Source organism: Pan troglodytes, chromosome 19, assembly GCF_028858775.2.
Source record: "Pan troglodytes isolate AG18354 chromosome 19, NHGRI_mPanTro3-v2.0_pri, whole genome shotgun sequence".
Classification (NCBI taxonomy): Eukaryota; Metazoa; Chordata; class Mammalia; order Primates; family Hominidae; genus Pan; species Pan troglodytes.
This window is the reverse complement of record NC_072417.2, coordinates 58,602,081-58,625,550: the sequence shown is the minus strand read 5'-3', so window position 1 is coordinate 58,625,550 and position 23,470 is coordinate 58,602,081. Positions and strand designations below refer to the sequence as shown.

At 38.0% G+C, this 23,470-nt stretch overlaps 1 protein-coding gene, 1 non-coding gene and 1 pseudogene across 7 annotated transcripts in view; 2 read left to right on the top strand and 1 right to left on the bottom strand.

Moving 5' to 3' along the window:
* The window catches only part of MAP2K4 (mitogen-activated protein kinase kinase 4), a 122,768-nt gene that overhangs the window by 42,654 nt on the left and 56,644 nt on the right, over window positions 1-23,470 (top strand). For all 6 annotated transcript variants that reach the window (XR_675352.5, XM_009432733.4, XM_511831.8 and 3 more), the window contains one exon: window positions 17,777-17,951. Coding sequence is in view for 5 of the 6 variants with exons in the window: in XM_511831.8 (XP_511831.3) it covers window positions 17,777-17,951 (175 nt within the window). In the remaining variant the exon portion in view is untranslated. The remainder of the gene's footprint in view (window positions 1-17,776; window positions 17,952-23,470) is intronic.
* On the bottom strand, window positions 13,495-13,586 carry LOC112206215 (small nucleolar RNA U3; annotated as a pseudogene).
* MIR744 (microRNA mir-744) lies at window positions 18,320-18,416 on the top strand. Its single transcript, NR_035986.1, has one exon. It is a non-coding gene; the product is annotated as a microRNA mir-744 (primary transcript).

Genomic DNA, 23,470 nt, shown 5'->3' with positions numbered 1-23,470 from the left:
TAATAGAAAGTCCAGTAGACAAACACACATGTATAGTCAATTTATTTTTGACTATGGTGCTTATAATATTCAGTGGGAAAAAAATAGGCTTTTCATAGTGATGTAACAAACTGGAAAAAGGTTTGAAAGGATAAATTTTAATTTCTACTTCATACCATATGCAAAAATTACCTCAAGATGGATCATTGACCTAAAAGTAAAAGCAAAAACTCTATAAAGCTTCTAAAAGAAAACATCCAAAATATATTTGTTATCTGGCATAGGCAAAAATTTCTTTGATAGGACAAAGAAACCACTAAAAAATAATAAATTGGATTTTATCAAAATTAAAAATTTCTGCTCATCAGAAGTTTTTTAAGAAAATAAACAGGCAAGGCCAGGCGCAGTGGCTCATGCCTGTAATCCTAGCACTTTGGGAGGCCGAGGCAGGCGGGTCACTTGAGGTCAGGAGTTCAAGACCAGCCTGACCAAAATGGTAAAACTCCATCTCTACTAAAAATACAAAATTAGCTGGACGTGGTGTCGCATGGCTGTAACCCCAGCTACTTGGGAAGCTGAGGCGAGAGAATTGCTTGAATCTGGAAGGCAGAGGTTGCCGTAAGTAGAGATCATAACACTGCACTCTAGCTTGGGTGACAAGAGCAAAATTCTGTCAGGGGGCGGGGGGCGGGGAGGAAAGCAGGGAGGAGGAGAGGGGAAGGGGGGGGGAGAGAGAGGGAGAGAGAGAAAGAGACTAGAAGAAAACATTCACAATGTATATATATATCTGACAAAGGACTTTTGTATATATAATAAACTAAAACTCAAAACAACCCAGTTTACTTTTTTGTTTTTGAGACAAAATCTCACTCTGTCACCAAAGCTGGAGTGCATCATAGCTTAGCCTCCAGAGTACCTGGGACTACAGGCACATTACATCACACCTGACTCATTTAAAAAAATTTTTTGTAGAGGTGGGATCTTGCTATGTTGCACAGGCTGGTTTTGAACTCTCCTTAAGTGATCCCCCTGCCTCGGCCTCCCAGAGTGCTAGTATTACAGGCATTGAGCCGCTGGGCTAGCCCAAAGAACCCAATTTGAAAAATGGTTTAAAGACTCTGATAGACACTTCACAAAGAAGGCATTGGAATGGATGATAAGTATATGAGAAACAGCCATAAGAACATTAGTAATAAGAGAAATGCAGACTAAAACAAAAAGGTGATACCACTACACTTCCACCCGAAGGGCTAGAATTTAAAAGACCAGGCAATATCTTGGCAAATATGTGGTGTAAGCAGAATTCTCCTGTATTGTTGAGGAAGCAGAAAATGGTACAACCACGTTAGAAAACTCTGCTAGGTTTTTAATAAAATGAAACAAGCACCTGCCCCTGACCCAGCAGTCCTACCTTTTGTTATTTGCCTAAGATGAAAATACTCTCAGAAAGATTTGTAAGTGAATGTTCATAGGAAGTTTATTCAGAATAGCCGCCAAATTAGAAAGAACCCAGAGTGTTCAATAATGGAAGAATGAAGAAACAAATTATGGTATATTATTTAACAAAATACTCTTCCTCAATAAAGTGGAGAAAATACTGATACCTGCAATCATATTGATGGATCTCTGAAAATGCTGAGCAGAAGAAGCGAGACACAAAAGAGAACATACTGATTCTATCTCTATGAAATCTAGAGTAGGCAGAACAGATCTGTGGTGATTGAAATCAGATCAGTGCTTGCCTCTGGAGGAGATTGACGAGAATGGCACCAGGGAACCAGGGAATTTCCTGAGGTGATGGAATGCTCTATATCTTGCTGTATTTTGTGAAATAGAAAGGTGTCTGCATTTGTCAAAACTCATTGAGCCACATATGCTTATGATTTGTGCATCTCACTATATGTAAATGGTGCCTCAATTTTAAAAGCAATCCAGAACAATAACAATTATATATATACATATATTATTATTATTATTATTATTGGTGTTTGTTTGTTTTTTTTTTTTTTGAGACTGAGTCTTGCTCTGTCATCCAGGCTGGAGTGCAATGGTGTGATCTCGGCTCACTGCAACCTCCGCCTACTGGGTTGAAGTGATTCTCCTGCCTCAGCCTCCCAAGTGGCTGGGATTACAGGCCTACACCACCATGCCTGGCTAGTTTTTTGTATTTTTAGTAGAGACAAGGTTTCACCATGTTGGCCAGGCTAGTCTTGAACTCTTGACCTCAGGTGATCTGCCCGCCTCAGCCTCCCACAGTGCTGGGATTGCAGGCATGAGCCACTGCGCCTGGCCTAATTTTTGTATTTTTAGTAGAGATGGGGTTCGCCATGTTGGCCAGGCTTGTCTCAAACTCTTGACCTCAGGTGATCTGTCTGACTCGCCTCCCACAGTCTGGGATTACAGGCTTGAGCCGCCGTACCTGGCCAGTAACAATAAAAATTATAGTGATAGATTTTTTTACTCTCACTGAGCAGTATTTGTGGTTTTCTGTCCTTGTTCTCAAAGCACCTATGTATTTCGACAATTTAGATGACTTGATGAATATATGAACACTGTGCTTTTATTGAATTCAGCTTTTATGCCTGTGGAACAATACTGTGATAAATTTTATTTCTGCCCATGTGTTTTCCCCTTTCATGATGTCTGAAAGAACCCTAGAGTGAAATTTTTAAGAAGGTTATCAAGTTTCTTTTGAGGATTATTCTAGAGTATCTGTTGCACCACATCAGGTATAGTGTACCCCTAAGTAGCTACAGTCCCCTAAAAAGTTGAGGGGATGTGTTTTTAGTGTGCTTTAAAAATAACATTTACTATTGTTTCTTTCTTTCTTTTTTTTTTTTTTAATACAGAGAAAGTATAAAGAAGAAAGCCAAACTGGCCCATTATCTTATCATCCAGGTAGTTCATGTTACCCTTTAAAAAATCAGTAGTACCTGCTTCTGGTAAGAGAATTCAGTTGGTGCAGAAAGTTATAAAACAAAAAATCAGCTTCATGCCCTTAATATTTATCTCCAAAGATAACCCTGTTAAATGTAAAATGCCTTGCAGAAAAGCTTATTATATGTCAGAATACATAATTTATATAGATCCTTAAAGAATATTTACACACAATAGCAGTTTTTTTCTGCACTTTTTTGTAGCTTGATTTTTTATTCACTTAGTAACTTAGTACATCTTGAAAATATTTCTGAATTAACACATACCCTTTTCCTCCTCCTCCTCCTCTTCTTCTTCTTTGTTTTTTGAGATTTTCTCACTCTTGCCCAGGCTGGAGTGCTGTAGTGCAATCTCAGCTCACCGCAACCTCCACCTCCCAGGTTCAAGTGATTCTTGTGCCTCAGCCTCCCAAGAAGCTGGGTTTTAGGCATGCACTACCACACATGGCTAATTTTTGTATTTTTGGGTAGAGATGGGGTTTCACCATGTTGGCCAGGCTGGTCTTGAACTCCTTGCCTCAAGTGATCCACCCACCTCGGCCTCCCAAAGTGCTGGGATTACAGGGGTGAGCCACTGTGCCCCACCCACATACCTATTCTTAGTTATATAGTATTCATTACATTGTATAGGTGTATTATATATTTAACTAGTTCCTTATTGATAGCTATTTAGATTATTTTCATTGTTGAATTAAAAACAATGTTTTAGAGAACAACTTTGTGCTGGTGAAATGTACTTTTAAAAATTAACCAATGTTTAATTCTTCATAGATTGGTAATTTTCAGCCCTTTTCTTGTCATAGGAGAGACTGGAAGTAGCTGTGTCTTCTCAACCTTGTTACTGTTGAGATACTAGATTGGAAAATTCTTTGTTGTGGGAGGCCGTCGTCCTGTGCATGGTAGAATGTTTAGTGGCATCCCACTAGATGTCAGTAACACCTGCCCCCCTACTAGCTGTGACAGCCAAAATGTCTCCAGACATTACCAAATGAACCTTGGAGTGCAAATTTGCTTCTTCTTAGGACCACTGGTACAGCGGGCACTGCAGGTTTACACAGATGAACCTTTTTCCTGACTGAGGAGCTGCAGAAGTCAGATATAAGAGGTGTATTCCTTGGGGTTTGAATGGATGCCAGAAAAGGGGAATTTGGGGAATGGCTATAGGGATATCTCATAGAGTCCAGGGAGAACATCAGAGCTTTGGGAGCAAGTCATGGTTGCCAGAAACCAAAGCAATCCAGTACGTGTTCTTTCATACATTTAGCAAATGTTTGTTGAATGTCTGCCATCTGCTAGTTACTATGGTGTGGGCATAGGTATTTCATGTTGAAAAAAGAGATGTGATTGTTACTTCATGAAGCTTGAGATTTAGAGGCAGACACAGACGTGTGTGTGTATAAAATTATAATCACCTACTTGCTATTAAAGGAAGAGAACCAGGTGCTATGAGAAAATGAAATATGGGCCTAATTTAGAAGGAGGGTGGTGAAAATGTAGTCAATGAAGGCTTCTAAACTTGAGTGAGTTTTACTAGATTTGGGGGAGGGATTGATGAGTGTTCCAAGTGGAAGGAATCGCATGTATTTGAAATTATCAAGGTGGGAAATATTCAACTTGTCATGGAATGGAAGGAATGGCAGTTCACATGGAGGGTGACTGAATGAGAAAGGAAAAACAAATTTAGATTAAGGGTGTAGAGACAGTTAGGTATGGAGAGATGGGCCACATAATGTAGGGCCTTGTAGATAAAGAGCTGGATGACATCCAAAGTGCAGTGGGGAGTTATGGAAAAGTTATAAGTAGATGAGTGATTTACAATTTAAACTGATTATTTACAGTCTAAAGTAATTATTCTGGCTGCCGTGTGGACTATGTATTGAAAGGAGGTAAGAATATAGTTAGGGAGACCTGATAAAACTATGGTAATATAGGTAAAGCATAATAGTCCCTATTATGACTTTAATAATATTAAATTGATGACAGTAAATGTAGAGAGACTGTAAAGAAATTTTGGAAGTAATTAATAAATATTGGTGATAATTTGAATGTAGATGATGACAAGGAGGAAGGTGTTCATAGTGACTTGTAGAATTCTGGCTTGAATTAATGGGTTTAGTTGCGATTACTGTGATGGAGACTACTGGGTATGGAGCATCTGTAAATGGGGGTCATAGGGCAAGATCGAGTTTTAGATATATTAAGTTTGAGGGACCTGTGACATTTTATTAGGGATATCAAAACATACATATATATATTATATATATATATAGCGTGTGTGTGTATGTATGTATATGTATACATGTGTTTTTGTGCTTATGTGCATATATCACATACTCTGGTGTTGAAAATATGAGTCTGGTGCCAGAGGTGAAGTTGTAGATTGGAGATAAAAAGTTGAAAATTGCTGCCATATAGATGAAAGGGTTGCCTAGGAAGACAGTGAGAATGTATTTTGTTGGGAAAATTGTGTCCAGGGCTGAGCCCCAAGAAAATCTAACATTTAGAGGTTGGATAGAAGAGGAGGGACAGGCAAAAATTAAAAGATGCTTGATAATTAGGAAGCAAACTGGTAGTGCGTGATGTTATAGAAATCTAGCGTTGTTTCAAAGTGCAGTTGGGAAGGAATTGTGGTTGGCTATGTCTAATGTTCTGAGAATGCTAGTAAAGCTACCTTGTTGGCAAAAACTCCTGAGATACACTTTAAACTACTCTTAATTTCTTACTTACTTGGGAAGAGGTTTTAGCTGCCACTGGAAATTGGGGCCTAAACAGGGAAAGGATCTCATGAAAACATGTAACCTATAGATTTAGGGCAGTTTTCCTTACCTTTTCTTGAAGAAGCATAGCCCAGAAAAACTGTTCTAAGGGTAAACTTAGAGTACAACTGACACAGGATCAGCTCTTAGGAAACAGTCAATAGCAACATGATGCAAACATGAATGTTTGTCTTGTCCTCTTTAATGTTACTCTTTTCTGTGGTGATAAAACATTTCTTTGTGTTTCATAAATGAGTACTACTTCAGAATACTGCAGACTTATCTAATTTGTCTAATACATTCTGTTCACTAAATATGAGTATCGGAATTTGAAATTTTCTATTTAGAATGTTTGAGCCATTCTTCTGGACATTTCGTTTTTCAGTTTTTCCTTTTGCCTCATCTTAGATCACAGCAAAGATACTCATTTGTTAGTAGTGCCAGGAAGCAGGCAGTTTCCATGGTAACTGACAGACCGAGTTTACTGTGGAAATTTCCGGAATTAACAGAGCTGCATTGCAGAAGGATGCATAAAGCAGTATTCATCTAGAGATCGTAACAGTACGGACACAGAAGAACAGTTGCAGTGATGTGCAGGGTATGTCTTACCTTTATTTTCCTGTCTAAGGAAGATTAGTCATATATATATATATATATATATATATATATATATATATATATACACACACACACACACACATGCTGAGGAGACAGTAAAACAGCTTGGGGCATTTTAGTATATGCTGGCTTGATACAGTCAAAGTTGCTTAGGAAAAAGAAGGAAGAAATGATTTGGGAAAGAAGGTATATTTGATAGCATTGGGAAGAAATCAAGATCAGATGATCGAGGTAGAAGAATGTGATAGTGAAATAAGAGGAGAAAACATACTTCAAACTAATTAAATAATAAAAGGTTCTTACGGATAGTGGTTCTAGGCACAAGAAGATATTTATTTATTTATTGAAGGAAAATAGTAGACATTGTCAAGTTTGAGAAATCAAGTTCTCATGTGCAGGAAAAAGAAATCTGTTAAGATAATTAGCTATTATTTGCTGAAAGATAGGTAGATATGAGAGATGTCCAGGATATTAAACAAGGAGGTTTGCTGCCATCTTAGCGTACTTACCTAAGTGATGAGAGAATCCTAGAAGGGTTTCTGCCCCTAATTCCACTCTCTGTTGATTGGTGGGCCATTTTCAAGAAAAATTCTGAAATGTATCTTGAGATTAAATTCTGGAAACAGAACTATAGGATTTGGGCAGATAATTGAAGGTGCTTATCATATAGAGCATAATTATAAATATAAAAGAGAAAAAGGATATAGAAAATATGATTTAGATTATTTGCATGATAGATGCAATTTAGGTTGCTAGATACCATTTGGTATCATTTATATCATGTAGTCAGCAAACTACAGCTCATGAGCCGAATCCATCCTGTTTGCTTGTTTTTGTAAGTAAAGTTTTATTGGAACATAGCCACACCCATCTGGCTGCATAGTTGCAGGAGACTAGTGGCTTGCAAAGCCTAAAATATTTGCTATCTGGTTCTTTACAGAAAAAGGTTGTGACTCGTGATTTAGATGGTGTACTGGATTTTTCAAGGCTTCTGTGAGATTACCACAAACTTGGTGGCTTAAAACAACAGAAATTTATTCTCTCACAGTTCTAGAGGCCAGAAATCTGAAGGTGTTGGCAGGGCCATGCTTCTCCCTAAGGTTCTGGGGGAGGATCCTTCCTTTCTTTCAGCTTCTGGTACTGCTGCTCTTCCTTGGCTTGTGGCAGCATAACCGTAATCTCTATCGCCTTCTTCCCTGTGTCTGTCTTGTGCATCTCTATCTTCTCCTTTTCTTTGTTTGGTCTCTTATAAGGATAGTTACTTTATTTAGTGCCCACCTAATCCAGAATCTCTTTTTTGAGATCTTTAATTTCATCCGTAAAGATAGGTTACTTTCTGAGATTTTGGATGGACCTATCTTTATTTTGTGTGGTGGGTGGTGTATAGTTCACCCTACTACAGATGGTATTGAAGAACTGGGTTTTGGCTTCTTAAATCACATTGTATATTAAGGATAGCCAGTTCTTAGTGTTTCCTTTGACCTGCTGGAGAAGATATTAAACTCACATTTCAAAGGCAAGGTGATAGAGGCATAGTTGAATCATAGAAGATAGCCTTTGTGACACAAACATAAGCAGTAGAGTAAAGGGAGTACTAGAAAATTCATAGGAGAAAGAGTACTAAAATATTCACTGGAGACGGATGAAGACCAGTGCCTGATGCTTCATATCGTTCTCTTCTTGTCTCTTCATATTTTTCTCACCCTAACTCCCACCTCCAAAAAAACAACAAAATGAATTTGAAATTTTAATGAAAAATAGTTGGCACAAAAACAAAAATCACAGTTTTGAGGGATGGCTCATGGCTAAATTACGGCACTGGGAAATATATATATATGATTCAAAAGAAGTAGACTTAATAAGCAAGTAGAGGAGTGGCAGTGTAGAAGGTACACACCAATGTATAGACCAGTGAACCTGAGATTTGGCTTTTGTTGAGAGCCTTTTTGTCATTGTGGGAGTATACAAACTATTGGCCTAGGCAGGAGAGAAGGTCTGTGACATTTTCCTCTTCTCATATGGGCATATTTGTAAACCATAATAGCAGTGGTAGGTATCTATTTGCATTCCCTGGAAGTCTCATTTACCGTATTTGGGTATATTCTGAAATGTTTAAAAAGTGATGAATTCACATGGTGAAGAATCAAATAGTAGGCAAGGGATTCCAGTGTAGACGCTGGAGCTGCAGAGAAAAGCCACCTTATATTGCCTATATTCTCACCTGCGCACTTTGAAATGAAGCTTCTGATACAGACTTCATGGAGATGATCATAGAAGAATTAAATAGAAATGGTTAATCCAAATTAGGGTTCACTAAGAGTAAGTAAGCAGTTCTAAACTAGCCTAATATACTTTTTTGAAAGTGTTACTAGGACTGTAGATCAGGAGTTTGGAACAGACTAGGTGTATCTTGATTTCAACATTTATGGGCACAGAGGAGGAACATGAAGCCCAATACAGTATTTTCAGGAAGTTTCTTAGAAGGACAAGAGTGAAGTCTGCGTTTTCTTTCTAATCAAATTCTGTTAGTCTGTGACCATGCATATTCTGAATATCAAATAGGAAGCCATGGGAATGAAAGTTTTCTTATTTTCTTCCTTTAACAAAACATTTGAATTGTATGCCTAAATACCTTCATAGAAAGATACAAATTCCCTTGAATCCAACTACAATTAGACTTTTAACTTTTAATTTTTCTGTTAGTGTCATGAGTATATGATAAGAATATCATAAGGAACTAGAATAAAATCAGGTATAAAGCATAGATTGGGATTAAATTGAGCTGGTTGATCATAGTTCACATGTACAGGCTAAAATTTAAGCAGTATAAGGTACTCATGAATACCCTAGATTTCAGGTCTTTGTGTTATGTAAAATGCACGTGTTCCTAAATGTGTCTATACATAAAATTTATTTCTATAAAATTGTTTTCCTTTTCTCACCGACATGTTTAAATAAGTGTCTCAAAAATAATAAAAGTAAGCTTGAGGGTGTTTAATAAGTAGGTGTTCAAAACACAACTCACATAGTATTAAGAATTAGCTAACAGATCACAAATGAAAAGTAGTTGAGACTCTTGGTTTTTAATTTGCTTTAAGAACTAAATTTCTGACTTTGTAAAAGCAATCTGAGGTTTGTAGTACAAAATGATATATGAGTAGCAGTGTCCTGCTAAAATATTTATTAAGAAACAAAGATGAAAATATGAAACACTGAAAATTAAGATGACTTAACTCCCTGTAGGATCTGATAATGGATACTAATAGTAACACAGCCAGAATAAGGAAAATTTTTACCCAGGGATTCTTTTATAGCAGAGACTTCATCCCTTTTCATGTTCATTTCTTCTCCTGCCCACACTGGTAACTACTAGAAAAAAACTGGGGAGAGATGGGAAGAGGGAGGATACTGATGAATTTTATCTGGGAAGTGTCGTTATGAGTGAAGTGTACTAGGTGGAAGTAGAGAAGGATTGTAGTAACAGTATAGTGCTGCCCAGTATAGACTTAGGATTGTATTTTTATATTGCTGTTATCAGTCCAGAATACAGTATTAGAGACCAAGAAAATTGGAGAGAGGAGAATTTACCATGGGAGCAGTGAGTGCTCTGATTCGTAATATACTAAGCCTTAGATATCTCAAATCTGCCTTTGAACCATAGGCTTGTAATGGGCAAATCCGTATCAGATAAGTAGAGTGCAGCCCAAGGATAATCTTCTTTTTCTTTCTCTCCTTCTCTCAGCAGTTTTATTGAGGTATAATTGGCATAGAATAAACTGTACATATTTAAAGCATATAATTTGCTAGGTTTCGACATATGTGTACATCTGTGATGCCATCACCATAGTCAAGTTAACATATCCATCATTCCCAGAATTTCTTCCTTCTCGTTGTAGATTTTTTTTTTTTTTTTTTTTTTTTTTTCCTGAGACGGAGTCTCGTACTGTTGCCTGGGCTGGAGTGCAGTGGCGTGATCTCGGCTCACTGGGAACCTCTGCCTCCCGGGTTGAAGAGATTCTACTGCCTCAGCCTCCCAAGTAGCTGGGATTACAGGTGCCCACCACCACGCCCAGCTAATTTTTGTATTTTTAGTAGAGACGGGGGTTCACCATGTTGGCCAAGCTGAGCTCAAACTCCCGACCTCGTGATTCGCCCACCTCGGCCTCCCAAAGTGCGGGGACTACAGGTGTGAGCCACTGTGCCTGGCCTCTCGTTGTAGTTTTTGTGTTTAGACATTTGATTTGGTTATTTTTTCTGTCTTCCACGTCTATATTTAACATACTCTATCCATCCTTTCGTTTTTTTAATATATGGAACGTGGTAAATGTTTCATTGTCTTTATTCTAGTATTTTTGTCATTTCTGGTCAGTTGCAATTGATTGATGTTTTTCTCTGCACTATGGGTCATGTTTTTCTGCTTTTTTGTATACTGTGGTAATTTTAGATTGCATCCCAGAGATTATTGTGTGATGGCTGTTTTTGTATTTTCATGAATGTTTTTGAGTTTTGTTCTTTGGTTAAGTTACTTGGAGATAGTTTGATCCTTTCAGGTCTTGCTTTTTAGCTTTCGCAGATGAGACTACTCTAGAGCTAATTTTGCCTTACTAGTAAGGTAAAATCCTTCTAAGTACTTTATTGGTTTCCAATCAGGAAGTTTTCCACTCCAGTGGCTAAGAATAGGAGCTGCCTTGTATGAGCCTGGGTATCATTCCTTCTTAATCCTTTTAGGTGGCTTATTCTTCAGGCTTGTATAGGTTCCTCACAATCATCCACTGATCAAGGAGGGCCCTCTGCATATCGGTGGGGTTCTCTTTCTGTGTAGTTGTCTCTTATCCTGTACTCTGCCATGTGAACTCTGGCTACCTTGGTCTCCCTAGATTCCCAGATCCTTGTCCTCAACTCAAGGGTACTGCCAGGATCTTCCTGGATCCCCCCTCCCTGTATCACAGTTGGTGAACTCTTCAGCAGTAAGCTGGGGACAGTTGTAGGGCTCACCTTACATATTTCCGGTCTTTCAGTGTCTGCTGCCCTTTGTTTCCTGATGATTTCCAGTGTCTTCCAGATTGCCTGTATATTCTATCTGTTTTTTTCAGTTGTTTTAGGTATGAGGGTAAGTCTGTCTCCTGATACTTCATAGTAGGACAAGTGGAGGTGCCACATTGATACTCACTGTGAGATGGAAACAGGAATTGTGGAACTAGGGAATAATATCTTGAAGACTTTGAGAAAGAGCATCTCCAAACAAGATATCTTGCAGGATTCAAAATAGTTTCTTACAATAGTGACTGACATTGTTAATACAGTGAAAGAAGTCATGGCGTTTATAAAAATGGATTGGAAAAATCTCGAGGAGAGAACAGACTGGATGGATACGCAACAAGATTATAGAAAAGGGGCAGATGAGGAAAAGACATAACTAGGGACCTGAAAAGCAGTGGTAGAGTGAAATCCCTTTTGATGCAATTGTGAATATAAATGATACTGCATGACAGCAAAAGAAAAGAATTTGAGGGCAGTCATTGATTTGAAAGCATACAAATTACTGAATTTTTTAAAAATGTAAATTCATAAACACAAGGGAAGGTAAACAACAAACTGGGAAAATATTAGCAATGCAGGACAAGGGTTGATGGTGTTAATAGGTAAGGAACTTGTTAGTAGAAGCAGCGATAACAAAACAAACACCTGGACCAGGAAGGCTCAGGGGCGCTATCTCAGGCAGTTAATAATAATACAAAAAAGACATATTTGTTCACCAGATAGCTTAAGAATGTTCAACTCTAGCAGTTGAAAAGAATGATCTAACCCTAACACCTTTCAAATTGGCATGAGGAAAAAGGTGCTGTTGACTAGGTACAGTGGGCACCTTTTGGCTGATGGTACTCCTAAATCAGTGCAGACTTGGTACACAGCCATTCCAGTAGTGATAACCAATTATTTAATGACTGTGTTAAAATATATTAAGTGAAATCTATAAGCAGTAGTTATAATATGCTGTTTTTGCAACCTATTCCCATAGTATAGAAAGATACAAAATAATATGTACTAAATTGTTAATAGTGGTTTTTTTCTGGATTATGATTGATTTTTCCATTTTCCTTTTTATCTTCTACCTTTGTAGCTTTAGGAGGGATTTTAGATTCGGTGTCTGGTTGGAAAAAGAGGTTCAAGTACTGGTACTGCTGCTGAATTTGCACAGCAAACACACTGCATCTTATAGAGGGTGGGAGTGAAGGTGGAGGATGTGGCTAGAGCTGTCCTAATAACCCTACTTGACTGGCCACTGTGTTTCTTTACAAAAGAAGGCCACCTGCCTATATATGAAGTTCCAGGCAGCTTTATTAGACATTGTATAGAAATACAGCTTTTCTCAGTGTCCAGTCTGATTAATGTTCTGGGACATTATGTCACAGTTCTCTGTGTGTGTGTGTGTGTGTGTGTGTGTGTGTGTGTGTGTGTTTAGTCTGTAGGATTTCAGAAATTTCAGACTAGTAGATTAGTCTGGGTCAATGAAGGGACAACAACTAAAATACAGTAGTGTTAATTCAGTATTAAATTTAAGTTAACAGATATATTTGTCATTTCTATCCAGAAGATAAATTAATAATCGGGAAGGACTTCACTGCAAACATGTAGCCTCAAAAAATTAGTTTTCAGATTTTAATCTAACAAGATAAATCTCTGATATCAAAATATAATTTCTGTACATTGAGTTGTACTTTTAATAAGGCCTGTATTATATGAATTCATGCCCTATATTAAGTATTCTATCTATAATCTTGCATGTTTCGCAAAAGTTAGGACCATTCATATTTCACTTCTTTTGAATGTCTGTAACACCTGTGGCAGTTTTTCTGGGTGTATGTGCATGTGTTTTCTCTAGAATGTGGAACTGTTAAGTCTCTGGGAACCAAGAATTATTAGATGTGGAATAGTAAGGCACTGAAATCAGGGACACCAGAGTTACGGATTTTTTGTGTGTTTATATTTTGTGTGTGTGTGTATTTTTTGTGTGTGTATCTTAATCAAATTGTATTGCTTTATTCATGTGTTTTTTGCAAGGTACTGTGGTATGGACTAGAGAACTTGGAATGACTTACGAAGAAACCTTGGAATGACACATGAAGGATGATAGGAAAGTCATTCTGAGGCAGGATGCTTTACTGAATTGTTTTTAACCAGGGTATCAAACATCAGGAATGAGTTCAGGAGAACGGAAACATCTTAGGTGCTCTGCATGTTCAGAGAAACTTCTCTAGTAATGAACTATAGAAATAACCCCTGAAAGTATAGTCTTAGAGTTAAGATTCTATTCAAGGAAATACTTTTGGCCTGTTGCTGGAACTGCTCTGTGGATTTGGAGACAGTTAGCATCATTGGCCTCCAGCCACTAAATGCTACTTGCACTTCCCAGTGATTGGGATGACCAAACTGCTGCTGATGCTGGAGGTGTCCGGGCACTACCTCCTTTGAGAATCCCTGGGAAATAAAATAATGCTAGGGGCTGTATTAATTAAAATTAAGTTTGTTTGCATCTAAACAACAACAAGGATAGGAACAAATAGTGGCTTAAACCAGATAGTTTATTTCGCTTTTCCATAGAAAAGTCCGGAGATAAGCAGGCTAGGGTTGGTGTAGTAGATTCACTGTTATTGGAGTCAATGCTGTTTTCTGCTCCATCATTCTCAGGACATTATTTCAGTTCTGCAGGGCATTGAGTGTGGCTGGAGCTCTAGTCATTACCTACATTCCAGGCAACAAGAAGGAGGTTGGAGGAAAAGAAAAAGAGTCTTTTTTCCAACTGAGTTAGCTCCTTTTAAGTACTGTGTTCCTATTTTCCACCTCTAACTGCAAGGAATGTTGGTGACTTAGCTCGGCCTGCAAAATACCACATACTAGGTGGCTTAAACAACATAATTTATTTCTCACAATTCTAGAGACTAGAGAGTCCAAGATTAAGGTGCTGGCAAGGTAGGTTTTAACCTGAGGCGTCCTCCCTTGGTTTATAGGTGGCCACCTCTCACTCTGAGCTCAAGTGACCTCTTGTGCATATGAGAAGAGAGTGAACTCTGTGGTCTCTCTTCTTGTAAGGACACTAATCCCAGTGGATTAGGGCCCCACCCTTCATTAACCTTCATTGAACCTTCATTATCTTCTTATAGGCCCTGTCTTCAGTACAGTCACATTTGGGGTTAGGGCCTTAACATGTGGATTTTGAGAGGAAACACAGTTCAGTTCATAGTAGTTGGGAAATGTAGCCTTTTAGCTGGGTGCATTGCTGCCCCACATAAATGAGGATCCTGTTAGGGAGGATGAAGAGGAGAATGGATGTTGGGTGACAGCTGATAGTTACTGCCACAGCGGCTGTTGTCTGAGTTTCCCAGATTGGTAATGAGAACCTTGGGGTTGGAACCTTATGTAGTGTTCATTGGAGGCAGGTAAGGGTGATCTGTATAAAATAATGCACAGAAAATTATGAAGGGAAAGATGAGGGATATTTAGGAATTATTTTTTTGGGGGGGGTACATGGTGTATATATTTATGGAGTATGTGAGATGTTTTGATATGGGCATGCAATGTGTAATAATCACATCGTGGGAAATTGGGTATCCATCTTCTCAAGCACTTTTCCTTTGTGTTACAAACAATCCAATTGTACTAGGAATTATTTTTGATAAAATATAATCCCCATTCTGAAGAAAGTGATATCCCAAGGAAAAGTCAGGGAACTTTTTTTTTCTGTAAGAGTATAATTGTAGGCAAATATTTATCAACAAGTAAGGGCAACTTTACATCTTTATTGGTTTGTATTTTTCACCAATCTTCTCATTGGGTGTGTTTTCTACTGTTTATGTTCTTTCTTTCCTAGGCCTCTTACGTAGTTTAGGACAGAAATTGATTGACTCCAGAGTTTAATGGAAAGGTTCTGGTCCAGTTCCTGTGTCTAGTCAGTCCAGTGCTGTATCTGTGTATAGTCCTTCTGTGGAAGCCATTGTGGTTGTACCTACCGTTAAAGCAATTGCTGTGAAATGGACTCAGTTTTGCTGGAAAGATCGCTAGCCCAGTATAAAGACGAATGTATGAACATGCCTTGGTGATGTCATAACTGTGGCATGTTTTTCTGTGGTTTTTACAGCACTTTTTCTTTCTAAATGAGAAACTTGGAACTCTGGGTAGGAATCACATTCTCCTCTTTTAGCAGCTTTGCTGAGATGTAATTCACATATTCTGCAGTTCACACATTTAAAGTGTATAGTTCATTTGCTTTTAGTATATTTAGTATATTTACAGAATTGTGCATCTGACACCTTATTCAGTTTTTGGATATTAGCCCAAGTAGGTACCCTGTATCACTTCGCTTTCAACTTATTCAGTTTTAAAAAGAAACTACAGTGAGCTAAACTATTAGTAGAGATATTCCATAATACTAAAACTTGATCTTTAAAACAAGAGATAATATTGTAACTGTTTTCATTCTGTAATTTCTATATAGTAATGAAATATCTTTCATTTCAGTTCTCAAGAATGCTAGCATAAGTATTATATAGCAATATAGTCATGAGAGTCATATTATATCATCTTTACCATATTCTCTTGGTTAGAGGTAAGTCACAGGTCCCACTCACACCCAAAGAAATATGCCTACACAAAAATACGAACACTAAGAAGGTGGGGATCATGAGGACTTCCTGGAGCCTGTCTGCCACAGCCCTTCAATTAGCGAACACTGTAAAAAATTTTGCTTCCGATTTACAAGTAATTTTAATTAACTTTTTTTCAGCTTCCCTCAGTGGTAGATTGGTGCTGTATATTTCACCAGTGATTTTGCCATTGAGATAGTATTTACTTGCCAAAGATTATAGAACAATAATCATTATACATGGAACTTCTTCATGTTAGAACTTTTTTCAGGCTTAATCTGTCTACTTCATGAAAAAGATTACCAAGAAGAGTTTCCTATTTTTGCCTAGACCTGATTTCCATCTTAAAAGATCAGTTCCAGCTTCATCTTCACCTAAATGGTCACTTATGCCACTGATTTCCGGGCTTCTTGTGATTCTGGATGCTAGAGTATCAAATAATATGGGTGAAAGGACTTTGAACTGAAAAGCACTTGTATGAATGAAAGCTTATCACTTAGTATGATTTGAAAGTCTGTTATTTGGAACACTGATTTAGTAAATTGTTATTTAGACCAAGTGTATGAATCTTTGAAGTGTAACTTTGAACCTTAATATTAGTACATACGATTGTTCTCAGAGTGGGGGTAGATTTTAAAGTTCTAAGTTTTTTGGGAACTTTAAAAGTTGCTACAGAAAACCATTCTACTAATTGGAGAAAACGTTCCTAAATTTTGGAAGAAGAAAAATAATGACCAAGCACATAAACTTTGCTTGTTTGCATCATAGGATCAGAGTTTAAAAGAGATCCTGATCATTTAGTATGAAACTGAAAAATGTAGTTGATATTTAATGAATTCTTTCGTTGTGTGTATGGTTGATAGTTTGTTCCTACACATTGGGGTTTGGTGTGTGTGTGAGAGAGAGCAAGAGAGAGAAACAGATTGATTTTACATTTTTCATTGGATTTACTTTTTTACAAAGCATGGTTAGAAGTTGTTAATACTTTGATCTCCAGGTTGAGATTTTGGAGATGATTTTTTATTTAATGGAAATATGTAATGAGTGAGCTCTTTTGTCTACGAGCCACTCATTTTTTATCCCATTGCTTTATCGAACGAGGGCTGAAAATTTCAATTTTGAATAGCACATGGCAATTTTCCTCTTAGAGCCAGCTAGCTATTCAGTTAACTGTTCTCCCACCTCAGGATGGTATTAACAACAACAGGACAGTATACTAAGGCACTAGTTCCCAAACATTACTGGAATCATCTGGGGGTCTTTAAAAATACTGTTTTCTGACTCCTGTCCCTGGATAATTCAGATGTAATTGCTATGGGATGATACCTGGGCATTGAGATTTTTAAAATCTCCCCCAGGTGATTGTAAGGTACAGCAAACCTTGGGAATAGTTGTACTAACTGAAGATTGAGGCACTGGAATAACTAATGTTGGGTAAGATAGGGTAAGAACTTTTTCGCAATAAGGTTTGCAGCTCTTGGGATTCTCACTTGATAATGCTGTTTGGATAAATCATCATCCAAGTTTGAATAAGATCTTATATTTAGAAATGAAAACTGATCTGCAGAATTAGTTTAATCAATAAATGGGAATTTTTAAAAATCTTCTTGGCAATTTGTTTTTATGAATCCCGTTGAAGCTGTGTCTATTGACTACCTAAATCTAGATCATTCTTAATCCAGTGTGTAAAAAACCAGGATGACACAAATGAAAAACTTCAAAAACCTGGAGGTCAGACTATTTTAGTAATTTAGAAAACATTTTTCCCACACGTTAATCAGTACTAAAAGAAAAAAGTTAAAACCTATTTAAAATGTGGAAAAATTGCTTCCCAATATTTTAACAGAGAGAGACTGAGAACACACAGCATTGAGTCATCAGGAAAACTGAAGATCTCCCCTGAACAACACTGGGATTTCACTGCAGAGGACTTGAAAGACCTTGGAGAAATTGGACGAGGAGCTTATGGTTCTGTCAACAAAATGGTCCACAAACCAAGTGGGCAAATAATGGCAGTTAAAGTAGGTGATGCCATGATTATTTTTGGTACTTTAATCCATTAGGTGAAATTTCATGGTGCAGTAATACCACTGTTGTTGTGTTCCTACCTTTGTGGTAAATGTGGGTGTTTGAAAAATTGTTTCTCCAACTCCTTTGAGGGTGTTCTGTGTAGAGGTTTCTTATTGGTGGCACATTTTCTATCTCTTTGGAAACATGAGTGTATGAAGTGTGCATGTTGATTGCATTTTTGGCATGATGCATTAACATGTTTTAAACTTCAGGCCCTTCTACTGCCAAGGTGAGTTCAGGCTGGGCGGCTGCACCCCTGGGAGCAGGGCAGTGCTGCACTGAGCCAGGCGGGAGCTGGAAGAAGACGCAGCACACTGGGTTGGGCAAGGTGCGGGGCTAGGGCTAACAGCAGTCTTACTGAAGGTTTCCTGGAAACCACGCACATGCTGTTGCCACTAACCTCAACCTTACTCGGTCCTGACCGGCTCGGCTTCTGTTTGTTTATTTCATCTCTACTCAGTACTGCCCTGTTCCCTGGTTTTAAAGTTGTACTGAAATGCATACCTTGTGATAATGTTGTCACATTTTGTCCTTATTGTGTCATGCCACTTAATATGTTCATTAAAAAAAAAAAATGGCCAGAAACAGAGATTTGATCCATAGACAATACCTGGCAAGCTTATGCTGGTACCTGTAAAGAACTGGTGGTTTCCATCTGACTCCTAGTTTCATGTAATTGTAATTTATTCATTTGTTTGTTTAGATGTTTAACAAATCTTTGCTGTATGTAAGATATTTCAGGAAAATCAGCAACAGGGGGAACAACTTGCAAAAACAAAGGAAAAAAAGCTAGCTGTGGCCATACCCTCTCTGAGCTTAAAATTCCTGTGGGAACAAACATGTTTCAGTTTACAAGAATTCAGAATGGATTTGCATATAGTCCAAGCTAATCATCTTCCTATTAGTGTCCTATTTTGAGAGTTTGTCAGAGTGGTTGATAAGAGTCCTTAGTTTTTTCTTGACATTTGAGAATGAATTTAAATTAAAATAAAATGCTTTCTGTGTAGAAGTCTGTTGTGAGCCAAACCTTACTGTAACTATTTTAGTATCCTTCACTGTTGAGCATTTCTTTTTGCTGGGTCATATGAAAGTAATGTTAAATTAGTGGTAGGGAAAATTTTTATGATTCTCTCTATGGGTTCCTAACATTGTTTTTGGCTGTATTTTTAAAATGTGGTGAGAACTATAGACTTTTCATAGGCAGATGTATATACACAACATTTTGTATACAAACCGTAGACCTCTAAAGATGCACAGGTGAAGAACTCTGCATTATGTGTTAAAATAAAATGTTTTATTGGAATGTGAAATGATTTCTGTATTCCTATTTTGTGCCACTGCAGTGTAAGTGGAAAGAGTCATTTTATTTAGACTCCTGGATGAATGTTGTGTTGTCCTTTTGTGCTACGTGTGTGTGGCATCCAGTTTTAGTTGGCTGGATCTTAAGGGAAAGGTTTCCTATATAGTTAAAGTTGTAAACTTTTCTTTCAGGTACTAGGGAAAGTAATTTTAAAAAATTATTTCCTGCTTTTTACAGTTTGTGTTATGTGTGCTTCAACTTTGTTGATGAACATTATTAACCATTTTAGTAATATGGATTGATTTTAGCCATTGTTAAAAAGGTCATAAAGGTAAAGAGGGTACTTCCTTTTGACACTTAAAAGTTTTTCTCACTGATTAATTTGATAATATTTTGGGTTGTATAATGCTTACTCAAGTTTTGTAGGAATTCAAGAATGAAAATAGGAAATTGTTGTCCATCATTTGTAATGTTACATTATCAGTGGCTACTGGCTACTGTGACAGTTCCAGTTGGGATGCTATTAAAAATCCCAGCTGTACCTGAAGAACTTTCAAGGCAGTCATGAGACCTACAAACTGGTTGCTGTCACATGTATACCCACCACATGGTACTACCTAGCTTCGTTTACCATCTCGAATTCTTGAACAAGCATAGCAGTTGGGGATGGGAGAGGATGGCAGTACAACACATCAATTAACATATAGTTGAGGAGTACCTTTGGATTCCATGACTTCATTAATACTGGAAGAATAAGTGTTTTTGCATTAATATGCATTAAAATTTGATACCAATTGATGACTGATGTATGCCATCTCTGAATTAAAGAATGCATTTATTATTGGTTTCTTCAAAGAAGAATAGTCTTTCATCACACTTGAGAGAGTTCATTCATTCCTCATTTAGGTACATTGACTGGATTGACAGGCACAAATATACAGAATCAATGTATGATTAAGGAGGAGTTTGATTTGAGACTTTACAGTTTTAAAGGAACCATGAGACGGTGGTTCACACAGCTGAGAGCTTTCCATTGCTGTTGGTGAAATGAGAAACACGCTTGAAGTAACTCTGTGCTAACATCTTAATACACACTTTGAGAATAAAGAAGGATTGCATTATTAGATGTTAAGCTGGAAATGATCCTTAAGATTTACTTGCAATATCTGTAGAAAAGTGAACTGTGATATTAGCTTGATTTTTTTCTTTGTATTATTCCTCATTTTTAGTTCTGAGGAATTCCTTCCCCAAATTTATTTTGCCATATATAAGAAATATTTGAAAAAGGTGACTTCTTAGTAACGAGATAATTACCCCAAAGACTTAATCTAAAAATCAGTTTTGATATAATCAGATTTAGTGAGGTAACATTGTAAGAGTTATACTTAAAACAATTTTTTGATGTTTGGTTTGAGGACAGTCTCCCAAGCTATCGGTGAGTTTCTGCATTAGGACCTAAGATGTGAACATGGTTTACCCTTTAGTTTTAATTGCACGTGCTTGGGAAAAGGGTCTTGCTCTCCTGTGAGTGGGAGTAATTTGTATACTTGGGCCTGAATGACTAGTCTTAGGGCTGCCTAGGGCAAAGCCAGTGTTGCCTCTGGGGTTTCTTAAAGCTCAGGGAGAACAACCTTCAACTCTTACCAGGGATTTACTTCTAACTGTGATCAGTATCCTTTACAAATAACATTTATTTAGTGTCCTGTTTTGCACGGTGGTGGGGTAACCACTGAATGAAAACATTAGACATGAACAGTCACTGTCCTCTACATAAAGTAGGTGCCTGCTCAGCTCTCTGGCAGGTGGGAATGGGAGAGGATGGCAATACAACACATCAATTAACATATAGATGAGGAGCCTCATCTATATGTTAACCAGCTCTCTGGTTAAATGTAGTGGGGTAAAGCCCAGAGTTCAGATCAAATGTTTGAAGAGGCAGTTAGGATTAGGTTTCTGAGCTAGGGTAATTCAGATCTGGGAGAAACACCTAGCATTATCAGTCAGAATCAGGATGCCACAGAAAATCTAGGGACACAGGAGAAAAGAGAAAGAGTAAATGAAATGTCACAGCTTAGACCATGGGCTTACAAGCTCAGATGGCTGACAGAGGGAAGAATGACTGTAAGCCTCTGATGCCTGACAGTATATTCTCCACCTGACTCTGCCTGCAGTGTAAAAAATCCTGCATGCCTAGAGTACCAGCTTCCCTGTTGTTTTCTAGCAGACTCATGTCCAGATTGACTTCTTGAAGGTATGCATGCCCTTTTCATGTTTGTAGAATATGTGCGAAAAACCAAAGAAACGTGAAAAAGTAAGAATGAAAATGAGAGGGAATATAAGGACTGAAGTACCTGTCACTAAAGATGATGGCAGGCAGTGGAATCTGAATTGTTGTGTGAAGGGTTAATACTGTAATAAAGCTGTCATCTCATTGAAGAACTGAATAATATTGAGCAGGTAGGTGGGAATAAGAATGTGTCATGTTAAATTTGTCATTGTGGATCATTATGATGACTTTTCAGTCTTCTGCTTGAGAAATTATCTGGGTTAATCAGGAAAAACAGATCTGTTGTTTGAGGGTAGGTGCATAGGCCGGACTGAGTTAGCAATGTGACCTGGTATGCAAGAGTTTCAAGTATTTTCTTTCTGTTGGAGATCTGCCTTACTTGTCTTGTTCTTTTGAACCTCAGCTCTACCCTTTCACCTCTACTGTTTCATTGATGTGAGTCTTGCTGATTCTGGCTTGTTAACCTGATTTTGATTCCTGCAATCCTGCCTCTCCTTGATTATTTGGATTTTGACTTTAGTGTCCTTGACCTGGAGTTGAGACCCAGCCTAATCCTGATGCTTGATAGTAAGGACTAGAGCCCTCTGCTGACAGTATCAGCAGCCCACAGCTCAGCTGTTCCCTGAGTAGAACGGAACTTTAATCTGCTGGTTGGGTAGGCCTCCCTGTTGTAGATAGTATGGCGAGTATGGGAAGTCAGGTGTCAGAAAAGTATGGCTTGGCTTGTTTTCCTGCCACTGGAGAGACCATGCCACTTCTGTCAAAAGTTCCATTACCAAATTATTTCAGTGGGGATTATGATGATGAATAATGATTTGATGAGGTTCATTTTAGTGTTTAAACATTGGTCTTGCATGTTCTGAAAGCACTAGAATGATACTGGGATGGACTTCAATTGGAAAAGTTCCTTTTTGATGGCATAGAGTGCTTTGTTAGGCCATTTTATTCACTTCCAAAGGGCCGCAGTGATCATATTTGATTATCCAAATCACCTATGGGATGCAGATGTCATGGCTCTTTTGTTTAGAATTGAGACTGTAGTCTAATATCTTAGGCCGTCGTTCGGTCAGATCATGTGACTTACTTAAGGCATCTGTGATTGAGCTGTATTCTTTTATGCTTCCTAATATTGCTTAAAAGCTGTGGTGGTCATATGAAAAGTGTAAGTAGAGCATTTCCAGGAGGAGACATATTCAAGGGGTGTGGCAGGGCTGGCCTCTAGGCAGCCTTGATTTTGAACTCAGGTTGCTTATATAGATGGGGTTGGAATTCCCAGTATACATGTGTGCTTGTTTTGCTGTCACTCCAAGTTAATGTTTTTCAGACTGTGAGTTTGTTCCATTAACAGAATTGTATGTGCAACCCAAGAAATAAAACAGCCAAAATCAGTACTGTTCGGGGTTATGTGAGGGTGGGAAGTAGAGACTCTACCTGCAGCCATATTGGAAGCCCTTGGGGCACCAGCTCTGAGGAATTAATAGGGGTACAATTAAGACAGTTTGGAAATGGTTGCTCTAGGTGAATTTTAGTCAATCATTATGTGTTTTTGAACATTCTAGAGATCTGGTTTCTGAAACCTTCTACCATCACTTGGTTAAAATGAATGAATTTTGACATTGGACTAAATCGCAGCTTACATAGTTATCTGGAGAAAAACCTGTTTTTTGTTTTGTTTTGTTTTGTTTTGTTTTTGAGACAGTTTCACTGCGTCACCCAGGCTGGAGTGCAGTGGCACAATCTTGGCTCACTGCAACCTCTGCCTCCTGGGTTCAAGTGATTCTCCTGCCTCAGCCTCCCAAGTAGCTGGGACTAAAGGCACGCACCACCACACCCGGCCAATTTTTGTATTATTAGTAGAGGCGGGGTTTCACCATGTTGGCTAG